The 12845-nt window shown below is 35.8% G+C and overlaps 1 protein-coding gene across 7 annotated transcripts in view; it reads left to right on the top strand.

The window, feature by feature from the left end:
- The window catches only part of LOC141436292 (uncharacterized), a gene marked incomplete at its 5' end in the record, with an annotated part of 183851 nt that overhangs the window by 86722 nt on the left and 84284 nt on the right, over positions 1–12845 (top strand). For 5 of the 7 annotated variants that reach the window (XM_074099202.1, XM_074099198.1, XM_074099203.1 and 2 more), the window contains 1 exon segment: positions 7935–7991. In XM_074099202.1, the coding sequence (XP_073955303.1) occupies positions 7935–7991 (57 nt within the window). 7 annotated transcript variants of the gene reach the window in all.

Here is a 12845-nt window from a genome sequence, read left to right as displayed (position 1 = left end):
CATAGCTTTATTAACTGTAAGTATTACTTATGTATGTCAGAAACGACTTGTAATGCATATGTAGTATGTATGCAAAGGCACCCATGAAGTAGTAACTATCCATACCAATAATATTATAAATGCGAAAGTGTGTGTTTGTGTGTTTGTCCGCCTTTCATGTCGAAACGGAGCGACGGATCGACGTGATTTTTGGCAAAGAGGTAGTTTATAGGCCAAAGAGTGACATAGATTACTTTTTATCCCGGAAAATGCACAGTTCCCGAGGGAAGAGCGCGCGATAACCGAATTCCACGCGGGCGAAGCCGCGGGCAAAAGCTAGTATTGAATAGTTTTTATCGCGGAAAATTCCATAGTTCCCAAATGTTTGATTGACACCCTGTCCCCGACCGTTATAGGTCATAATGCTTGAAGGCAGAATACATGTTGTGTCCACTTGTTTCTCATCACAAAGCCTGCTATTGTCCGCAGCGAATACAAATTCGGAAACATTATGTAATTCACGAACGCTTACGAGTAATGTTTACATTACTTTGTGTACATACATTGTTTAGGAGAAAAGTGAAATGTCGTAGAAAAGTTAGGTAGCTTTTAAAAGCCATGTAGGTAAACAGTGTGCTTTTAAGCTGAATAAGTTATAAAGGTATCAAATAGATTTTATACCTTTAAGTTAATAAAAAGATGCAAGTCGTGGGGACGGTCGGATTGGTGGCTTAGGTAAGGTACTGTGAAATACAGCTTTAGATAAATCAAAAGGGGACTCCTTTAAAGGATTTATTTTTGTTTTTTCCTGTACTTTTAAGTTTAGGATAGTTATATAATATAAGTAGTTATAATTTAATTGTTAGAAATTAATTTTGTCACTTCGGTGTTTAATTAAAGCGCAACTTGTTAAATCTATCAAAAGTCAGAAGCGACTAGAAATATTGAATTGATTATGCACCTAGACGAGACAGATATATATACAGATAACGAATATGAATTAACTGAAAAAGATTGCAATGCAATGTTAATTAATTGTTGGTAGTCGAAACAAACGTCATAATTATAATAATTAGCTGTGCCAAGGAATATTACGTTGTTTAAAACGGACACTTGATATTTAAGTAGAGCTGCTCGAAAGGCCTCACCCTTCTCATTTTTACATAACAGTAGAAAGGGTCCATCAGTGTTGTAACCTTTGCCAATTTACAGCTGAGTTCAACCCTTCAATAAGAAGAGTTCAAAGAATTGAATATTCTTGACATACCGGTCTAGCTTACCAGTTTTTTACCAGTTCCACCTGTCGCCTATTACTTGAGCAGGTGGATGCTGTAGCGTTTTGGATTACAAGGTTCTTTGTCTCATGAACTATTAGATATAAATAAAACAGGCAGCTGCAGGTTATATTACTAAAACTAATTAGTCAGTAAACTGGACCACTTAAGTAATGAAGTGGTTGGTTACCATGTCTAGATCGATCTGACTGTGGTATCCGTAGAAATAAGTTTATCTAATGACAGTCGTTTTCTCAGTTAAAGAAAAAAAAACAGATGTTTCGGATGTTTGTTTCAATAAAAAACCCTGTGTTGACAGCATAAACTTTTGTTACTGTCTCTTCTGTGCTCATTTTGCATGCCAGTTTCTGGTGAAATGTGTGAGACCATAAAATGTAATACCAGCTTTTGTACCACATTTTTACGCAAAATAAAGATATTTGTATTTTTTTTGTGGGTAAACTTACGTATAATGAGCAAAAGACAACTACCTTGTTATAATTATACGAGTAGTTGTTATAGCAATAGCATGGCAATGGTTTAGTACCTATATGGATATGTACTTCAACAAAATAAAGCCTAATTTTAATGAATTTAGTAGGTGAAATCAATTATATTTAATCAAATAGGTTTCATGATTTTCGTTTCTAATCGTCCTTACCTTAATCAACCTAATTAAGATGTAACTAAACGGTCGGAAAATGGATCATCAGTGCATCCACTTCAATGTTGGCAAGCATTCCGTGCACTCAAAAATCTCACGTTTCTCAAATACGTTGCCAGCTAAATTACACAATAGATCGTCTATTGATAATTTATCATTCGTAAGACGATGTTAATGAAAGCACCTGTCTCAAGCTTGCTCCTCTAAACGGTGATGGGCGAATTATTCAAATCACTGCGAGTCGTCCGTGAGAAATCGAATTTCGTAGAGTGCCAAGCAAAAGCGGTTGTTGGTGTAAGTAAAGTCGAGAACAAAATGGATTTATCTAAGCTAAGACTGAATAATGCTTTATTATAAAGCCACTAACTTTTACTTTACTCGTACCTGTATGTAAAACTTTAAATTTCAATTTTTGTGAGTCAAATATTATCCACCTCTTGCGATCAGAATGGCTTGTGGTAGAAAAATGTAGATAGAATACAATGCAAGTGCAATTTGGAGATCATTATGCTTAAAAAACCATATAAATAAGTAAGTAGGTATATTATTTATCACAAATTCACAAAGATGCGTGAGCAAAGAAATAACTACATATAGAAAGCCAGAAAATTTCCGTGCGTATTCCACGTTAAGAACAAATAATAGGCCCCAAAATAATAGGCGTGAGCGTATTTATAATAAAAATAATAATAATTTATTTCAAGTAACATGACTCACAGAAAATACAAAAAGAAAAGAAAAAAAATATACACATCATAGAAACAAAATACACTTGATTAATACGTGTTGTAAATTTTACCTACATTAACATAAAACATCAATGTTTTTCCAATTATATTAATTGTTTTTGCATTACCTTTTAATATCTATTGTAAAAGGAGGTAAGCAGGATGACTAAAAGTTTGATGTGGATATTGCACACATGGAACTTTCGAGATAATCAAGAATTGGTGATTAAGTATTCTAAAAAAACTATATTTTTCTTTACGAACCAATATTATATGACACTTAGCCAACTATTCAGATAGAAATTAATTAAATCACGAGGCTACGAAAATTAAATAATCCTGACGGTTGATTTTTCCTCGTACACCTTTTTTTACTACCTCGTACAGCTTCCACGTAATAGGTACTGATTGCTTGGAAAAGTGGATTTTACTTATCTCAGGGAACCGACTGTTACAGAAAGCACTTTCATTGGACATGCAGCAAGCCCTGTTGAGGTTTCAATTTCCTATAACCCTATAGCGTTATCAGTAAAAAGTCGGGCGTGGTTCACTTTCATAGTTGCGCAACTCCTTACATCACATGACTCCTAGGGTCTGGTTGCGCGGGACAACAAGGGTTCAATTAACATTCAGTTATGCTAAGAAAATGCTAATATACAATACTACTTGTACAATGCATATACGGACGTCCAGTAAAAAAAACAAATCTATGTTAGATAATCCATTATTACTCTGTTGGTGTCATTCTAAGTGTTATAATTTAATTAGGATAGAATGAAACCAAAATTGTCGGTATAATAAATAATAAACTGGATTGACCAACAAACGTGGGGATGGACAGGTGACAAGATTATGAGAGAAATGGTGCAAAAATTTTACTGACTGTCCCAGAGATGGCGAGAGAAGTAGACGACTACACATCTGGGAAGACGATCTAAGACTCACGGCTGGACATCATTGGAAAAAAGGAGCACGTGACAGATATTAATGGAAAATATCACAGGAGACCTGTGCCAAGAGGCAAACTGACATATCGGGACTATTATAATTTAGCCAAGAACATGTATAGAAAGTATTCATACCTACTCAAATAAGATATTCAGATACAGAGGCTTATTTTGAAATCGTAATACTTGAAACGTTGAGGTAATTAACTAAATGTAAACAAACTTCAGCTGCCCGATTTGGGGCCGATTCAAGGATTTTAAACAGTTTCCTTATCTATCATTGTAATACAAACTAGACTAGTGTATTTCAATACAGAAATGTAAATGTTTAGATTGACGATACACCATTGACGTTCTTTTGTTTTGTTTTGTTGAAATTTAGCTACCTATACAAACCAAGTATAATTTCATTTTGATATTGACATTAACTTTAACATTAACTTTACATTTTACTCTTGATCAGAAATTAACAAATGAAGATCCCTGGTGGAAATGATGTAATATTTGAATGAATATTAAAGTAAGTACATAAACTAAACATTTTCACGTTTTCTATCGTGGGTTAAAGTAAAAGTTTGACACGTGGGACCGTGTGTGAGCCGTTGCATCACTTAATGATCTGCGTTACTATCTAATTATGTTAATCAGATTATTTTTATTTCACTACCAGTTCTAATTATAGAAAGATTTACGACTTGGACCTTCCGGAAGTGCAGTCTTTAAAATAAGTGACTAAATTTATGTTGTTTATGTTGTTGTTTTGATAATTTTACGTGAGTTAAAATGTGATAAATGTCCACTTGCACGGATTTACTAATTATTTCCGGATGTCCGCCTACAACCGCTACGATCGCTTTCGTTAGCTGTCATTTAACTCTGCATTTGTCGAAAAATTCAAACTAAGTCGAAATAAGTCAACTTGTTTCGTTAGGTACTTTTGGTTACAAACTGGCACTCAATAAGTGCGGGAGAGTACCTACCTAATATGATTAGAAAAACACAGCCAAACCATTGATGCTAGAGCCTTTAAATTTTGCAAACGTGGTGTCGGGTTAGAATTACACCTCTCCATTTCTTCCGTGGATGTCGTAAGAGGCGACTGAGGATATAGGTTAGGTATACCGTAGGCGACAGGCTAGCAATCTGTCACTATTGTACCGTTTTTGTCAAACTTAAAACCTAAAATTGCTAAAAGTGGCTCCGAAACGGTAACGTTTCGTGTATCGTGTGCTCTGCCTATCCCATACAGGCGTGATATTGTGTGTGTGTTCGTTGACGGTCATAACTAACGTGTTTTCGAAGTTCCTACGTCATAGAAAACCAGACATTTTTTTCCACGGGAGCAATACCGCAGGATAAAGTTAGTTGATTGATCCAACATTTCGTCCAGTGTATTTAAAAATAAGATATGCTCCATTTTATTGTGTTTTTCTTTGAAAGTGAGCCTTTCATTCTATTGTACATAGATTGAACATTTGGACGTAATGAACCAACTTCTTGTTTTATCGTGTACGATATACTTATCTGCTTTCATACTAGATGATTATTAGTATAATAAACAAATAACTGTGACAGCAGATACGAGAATTAGCTTCACATTTTAATTGGTTCTCTACTTACCTGACTCGTGTTTTTTTTGTGTATGCTTTATGTCTTTTTTTTTGTATTATTTGAATTTTAATAATTTTTATTTTACTGTAATGCTGTATTTTTTAATGAAAAATAAATAAATAATAATAAATATCAGGCATGTCTGAAATTTATTTGTTACTATCCAAATATCATTGTTTTTAAACACTGTGATAGTATCGACCCAGTTATGATTATGAATCGCTTCGCTGAACTTATTTTTTTCTAGTCTTTTGAAGTATTTCACTGCTGGGCATTAAGCTTCCCCTACTTTCCAGAATTTCTTTCCCTGAACTTCTTGACGAGAACTTCTGCCGCTCTTCATATGCGTCTCTTTATCTTTTGGTGTACCTATGTTTCGATGGTCGTCTCTACATAGCTGCTTCCATTACTTTGTTCACATAAAATCCAGTTACACAACGCGTTACTATAATTTAAATCCGATTCAAGATGCGTCACATTGGTAATTGCGTAATGCACGGTCGCGTGCCGCATACCATGCCGTTCCGAAAGAACTTTCCAAATGAACTTAATAGGTCCAAGTTTAACGCTTCAAAACTTAACCAATTAATACTGGGGCCTTGGGTTGTTAACAGTTTTTGTTTTCAGCCTTCGATAATTTACACAGTTTTAGTTGAAACATGCTATGTAAAAAATAATAGATAGTTGTTTCAATGTGCATTTAAATCAAAGGTAACCGAAGTTTTATAAGAAAACTGACAAATTCAATTCATCTTAATTTAACAACACCTGCTCAGAGATGATAAATCGAAAGCATATAATCATCAACGTACACGCACACCAGCAGTTATTGTAATCCATTGTCGGCTCTACGTGTTTTGATCTCTTTTATCAATATTTTAGGAAATAATAGTTATTGTCCCAGATAACTCACGCCTTGAATCGAGTTTAGCTCGACATGTTTCGGGCTAATCCGTAGCCCCTCTTCTCAGGAGCGACCCGACTCAACGGCTGCTGCAGCACGTGCACTGCTGCTGCTGTTATCCGGGACAATATTATTTAATATGAGTGATCTCACGGTAGTTTCATGTTCAAAATATTTTAGGAGCTTTAAGATTTATCCTTCGTTCTGTTTTGCTATTGCTATTACTTAGGGGTGGGTGTGTAATGGTCGTTATTTTAGCTCCTTTCTGTACTGTTTGGTATAACGTTATGTTTGATGCGATTTACCTACTCAGCAACTAAAATTTTACCGATTATTTTCTATCTTCCTATTCTTTAATAAAATCTCATTGTACATTATGAAAGTAGCATTACATCGAATGTAGAATCACATAACAATTTTATATCGGTTGAACTGCACCCCTCAATAAGTTTCGCAACATCCTTGATTTTGTGATCGACGTTTTCCTACCGATATGTTTTTTCCAATGAATCATTATTACTATTGTGTAAGTCGTCGATATCGTTGGATTGCACTCTTCTAATCAGAATGCAAGCGGCGCGGAGTGATGCCACTCTGTCTGCCGTATGCGACGTAAAGGCCGTGCCAGCCAATGCTACTTCCTTTAAAGGCGAAACATTAATAAAGCTATAAAGAACGCAGTTGCGAATGGTTTCTTCAGTTTTCTATTGTGAGTGTTGTCTGTAATAAAAAGTTAGCTGAAAATATATTAACACTTTATTAGGACTTTTAAGGACCTAGTTTAATTTGTAATTTTTAGTGATCAAAACGTCGTTGTCATGCGGAATTTACAGATACATACTAGCGGTCCTCTTAAAAATATTAAGATGTCAAAAAAATGTGAATTTAGATCACTTCCCAAATTACTTTGAACCCTGTTTTTGAACCTACTAATAAGTAATTGACAGTGCCATGGATTAAAAACCACAACCCACGCAACAATTGAAAGTTATCGTCAAAACTTTGAAAGGCGTCAAAATGTTACACAAGAAGAAATTCTCACCCGTTGACCATAATTGCACACATCCTACCAATGCAAAGTCATTGATCATTCTGACCAGCATCCGACCTAAACTCTTAACATCCACTCAATAAGGTTTATAATTGCTCATGTTTTTAAACAGCAATTCTAGATGCTGTTAATGCCAGTGTTGATACAAGTGGCTAAGGTTGGCAATGGTGCCAATGGTGCATTTAAAGATGCAGGATGTAACGTCTCACGGGTTGCGAGATCTATGGCGGATGCTGTACTGTATGTACAATTGCTTTCCTGCATCCTGCTGGGTTAATGCGATCGGCTTCGTTTTTCCCGATGTGATACAGTTGTGCTGCTTAACGAACAGTTCGTTCATACATACTCGTTAGATTGATGTTGCTACCAAAACATAGGTTCATTGTTCTTTGGAAGTTTATGTGAAACTTCACATTGTAATGTAGATTGATTATTATTAGATTAGATTCAGTGACCAATTACCTAATGCAGTGGTGGACGGGAAGGACCTACATATTTTTGTCCTACCAAGAGCTGGCCAGTATTTTTCCAATTTCAAAGATATAATAAGTACTAATACAATCGTGATTTCACTCATTAGGTACTGTATACTCGTGACCACAGCTACTGCAATGTGGCTGAAACGTCGAGGGAATTTACTCATTTTGTTAGTGTGATATGTTCTGGGTGCAGATGGAAAGAGCCTATATGATGAGATGAATATCTACAATCATATTTTACAATTCACTTAAAGTTTTCTGAAGATGTGGGTCTGATTTTTATTATCTTTGTTACAGACGCCGAGAATGGAGTGTGGAGCTGCTGAGCTCAGCAAAAAACTTCGAGTTGATCAGGTAAGACTGGTAAGACAGTAAGGATTCGAATCCCGTCCTAAGCAACCGAAAATCTTATACGTTTGAAAAAAATCTTAAAACACATTTTATATAAATTTCAGCTGTATGTATTTACGGCTTTCTTCCCTGTGACAGACATGACATTATAAAAAAAATACTGTCACGCCTTCAAGGAAAATCGTACTAAAAACCCACCATTTCCTTTCTTAGCTCTGAAAGTCAACCAGGTTTCTCAACTCTAAAAGTAAAAGCGAAACAATAAACTGTTCGCCCGGCGGATTCTCAACGACGTCTAACTGCCCTTTTAAAGCCCACCATAAAACAAATGAATGCGCACCCGATCATTCACTTTCTAGCATTCGACGTATCTCTCTATTTGACAGCTGTCAAATTACACACTCAGTAGGTTAGTTACACAACCCGTTTGGCACACCTGTTTTATCTTTAAAAAATAAATAAATACCGGAGAGAATGCGACCGGTGGCTCGTGGGTTACTTTTTACCGGTGCCAGCAATTACTGTGGCCCACAACAGGTCAATTTTATCGAACATTGTAATTTAACTGGATCTTTCATAAAAGTCGAGTTGAAAAGTGAAGTAGTTTATTAAAAGCGACGCTAAATTGCGTAAGTCGAATGACAATAATAAACCGGGGTACTGTAGAAATTTTTGGGGCTACTTTGATAGTTTTAAAAGCGTTATACGCAAATATTCATAGCTCGATTGAGCAAATGAAGTAAAAAGTTAGTTCATTTATGAAGGTAGGTATATTTTACTGCTACAGGGAGTTAAAAAAATAAGGACATGGCGTAAAAACTGTTTTTCAAAGTAGCCCCTGCATTTTAAGTTAACCCCGTCTTACTACAAGAGGATAAGTCCGCCTTTGTACAAGTATCTCAAAGTTTCTCAATTGTGTTCTTATTAATTCGATTAATGATAATATAATAACACTTATCTAGACAAAAAATACGTAATTTATATTTATACTCAGGCATGTCAAAGTTCCTATAATAAATAAAGTATAATAAAGAATTAACATACATACATACATACATAAGACCCGTTGATAATTTGAACGACATGCGCCATGATTCAAATCTAGTCCTCCGATAGAAAGATGTTGGTGAATGAACGATAAAACATTACATGTTCATTCATTTTAAAATAATGTTTCTTTTAAAATTCGACCGTTTACAAACAGCCAGTGTTAGATTCCGATGAGAATCGAATCGAATCAATAGATAGCCGCGAGCGGTTTATGTAACGGTAATGCGTGAAGTTGAATGTCGAACATCGATTAATCGAATCGTAATATCGACGCGTTATCGCACAAAACAAGAGCGTAAACGGTAATTTAATAGGATTTTTTTATTCCATTTTTGTTGTGCTTTGTAATTTATTGTTTTAAAACGAGGATTTGGTGTCAGGTTTTTTAACAACAAAAATACAATTAGGTAAGTAATTGTATGGGTAATGAGGTACATAGAGAATAGTCTTATTTTCTTTTCTCCTTTAAAATATCTCATCATGGATATTAAAATAATGCATGTACCCAACTCAATTGTAGCCAATTTCTCTCCTGTTAATTAAATTTGACTTTAAAGAGACTCTTTGATTACATTGTGCATCAGATTATCGCGATTTAACGCCTCATAACCTCCTTTCTACTCGGCTGCCGAATCGATTGTTAAACGAATAATTCATGCGTCGATCATAACCTGTTGTGTAATGTGACGTCTAGTCACTAGTCGTTGTGATCATTTTCATTATCTTGTTTGGGGTATCGTTGGATAGAACTTTTGGAAACATTATTAAGACGATGTTTCAATTTAATAATATTAGGCTTTAAAGTGCTATTTCTGAGCCAAATGTCCTCCGCCTCCACAAGCTAAGCCGCTGGTTTAAAACAATCTGAAAAATAGTATTTCTAATGAATTTAAAAGAAAAACTATCACAACTTGAGTAGGCTTCACGAGTTAACGAGTAATATAATAATAGATCAAAACCTAATGTTGCATACCTATATAGGTACTGCATATTTGTATGGAACCCTAGATTTCTATTAAGCCAGTTAACCTAATATGGATTTTGTCTGAATTCAATAAATTTAATTGAAGTGAGTTGCGCGTGTTCCGAAAAAAAAGGTATTCAGTGTATATTTTTAAAAGATATTCTGATACTAAATAAATATGCGTATTCTGTGAAGTAAGTTGTTTTGATTGTTACAGTGAAAATTGTTGTTAAATGTTATATTATTCAAATGCGTTGCACATTTTCATCAAATGAGGTTAAACTAACCGAGAACAAAATATTGTTAAAGCCTGCGGCTCGATAGTCAATCGATTGTTAACTCGATTGTTGTGCAACATTCTGATAATTTATACATATCGATGATCACTGGTTTGGAACTGTCGGACTTTGGTCTCGGGCCATGTATTATTATTTATTTAATCTGTGTCGTAACATCGGTTATAATCGGAAATGCTCGGTCATAATTATCTGTGAGAGGCAAGACGCCGACGTGCTTTAGTATTAATTTTGTTTACTTTCAAATCATCAATCAAGCATCTGGTTTCCACTCAGCTTCTGTGATATGTATCCGAACGCACGGGTTTTGACAGCTAGGATAGGAGAGACTTTTTGCAAGCAAGCACATGGTGTGTCCTGTATTTTAAAGTGATTTCTATTGAAATAAAAGTTATTAAAGCAGTTTCTGTTTATATTTTCTTGGTGCTCTGGGCCAGGGGCTCAGGACACAACATTCTGTATCACTGACATAACCATTAAAGGTAAGGAATTTTAAACCCCGGGCTCATACCTCTGGTTATCCGAGTCATATGCGAAATTAAATCATTTAAAATTTACCATGAAGTTTGCGGTGTAGGAAAACATCGTGAGGAAATCTGCACAAAATCGTGATGTAATTCAATGGTGCGTATGAAGTTCCCAAGACATACTGAGCTCGCGCTGAAACTACAGCCCTCTCATTCTGAGAAGCGGCTTGTCGCCAGTAGTAGGACATTATAGGCTGGGACGATGATGATGATGGTGAATGGTTTACGCAGATGGAGCCACAAGTAAAGGCCAGTACCTAAATGAGGGTTTACACAAAGGTGAAATAACGATAGATGGCGTTTGTATCTGAGGTCCGTTTGACGTTTGATGTTTGCTCGTGATTGGTTAAAGAACTAAATTAACCAATCGCAAGCAAACGTCAAACGGACCTCACGCACGATACTAACGCCATCTAGCGATATTTTGCTTCTGTGAAAACCATCATTCATGGGTTAACATTTGATGGACGAGACAGTCAGCCGACGCAGCCATCTTCACGGCACATTGGCTGGCTGGAGAACTGACAGCGCCTGCCTTTGCTATTGTTTATGTTCTTATTGTGACCATAGGGCATTGAACCGATGGAGGCTAGGCGATGCTGTGCTGTAGTAGAAGCTATACAGCCTATCCTACTTCCCATCCCATCTCACTAATATTCCACTAATATTGCATCTATTAAACAAAAGAACACGCATTCTACAATATCGTACTAATATTATAAATCCAATATTATGTAGTAATAGTAACTTTTGTCGTTGCCGTCTGCAAAGAACTCGTTTATCGTTATTTCGCGGGAACTATCCAATTATCCAGAATAAAAGTACAGCTGGTAGGACCTTGTGCAAGGTCCGCCCGGATTGCTACCACCATCTTGCTCGCTAATCCTGCGGTGAAGCAGCAGTGCTTGCACTGTTGTGTTTCGGCGTGGAGAGTAAGACAGCCGGTGAAATAACTGGCACTTGAGGTATCCCATCTTAGACCTCTTGGTTGGCAACGCATCTGCAATCCCCCTGGTGTTGCAGGTGTCTGTGGGCGGTGGTGATCTCTTAGCATCAGGTGACCCACTTGTTCGTTTGCCATCCAGTGGAATAAAAAAAAATATCTTGTGTCCTTCTTAGGGTCTCAAACTATCTCTAACTATATTATATTCATCTAAATCAGTTCACCGGTTTAAGTGTTGAGAAGTAAAAGACAGACAGGTAGACAAATTCACTTTCACATTTATAATATTAGTAATGATAAGGATACCTAAATGAGAAATTTTGTGAACTTTTACTCATACATGAAGTGACAAGTAACTAATGTGAATCTAATGTAAGTGGTATATTATTATATAATGTACAACTATTGGAACTATACCGGGTGTGGCCTGTAATACGAGCAAATAATTAAAACGTAGATCGTCCTCGTCAAACTGAACAACATTAGTTCAGCGACTTTAAAAAAAAATAGTTTTTTAATTTTTATTACACTTTAAAGTTTATTCGAAGAAGCAATGTAAAGCAAAATGTTTGATGTTTGTAGCGTGACATGTGACGTCAGTTGTGTTCTAGGATGGCGTACATTGATAGCAGTATTTAACTTGTATGAAAAAAAGGAAAATTCAAAGATTCCATTATTTTTAAAAGTCGCTGAACTAATATTGTTTAGTTTGACGACGTATTACAGGCCACACCCGGTATAGTTCCATTAGAATCCATTCAATATAGTTTTGTGTGAAAGAGTACAAAAACTTTCACGTTTATAATCTTAGTGGGAATTTATAATACTAGTGGGATTATGATATTAGTGGGATATTAGTAAGATGGGTTGAGAAGTAGGATATGCTGTATAGCTTCTCCTATACTACACTGGTGTCAGTATAAAACGGTAAAGTCCCATCTTAGGACCACCGTGAGAATAGCAACTCATCGCCGCAACGAGATTTCTCCTTTATACGCCTTACTTAACACAACAAAGTCGTATCAACGCCACTTAACAGTTACACTTACGACTTTTCGTTATAAATATAGCCACTTT

Source organism: Choristoneura fumiferana, chromosome 16, assembly GCF_025370935.1.
Source record: "Choristoneura fumiferana chromosome 16, NRCan_CFum_1, whole genome shotgun sequence".
Taxonomy (NCBI): Eukaryota; Metazoa; Arthropoda; class Insecta; order Lepidoptera; family Tortricidae; genus Choristoneura; species Choristoneura fumiferana.
The sequence above is the reverse complement of the archived record's forward strand: the minus strand, read 5'-3'. Positions and strand labels throughout refer to the sequence as shown.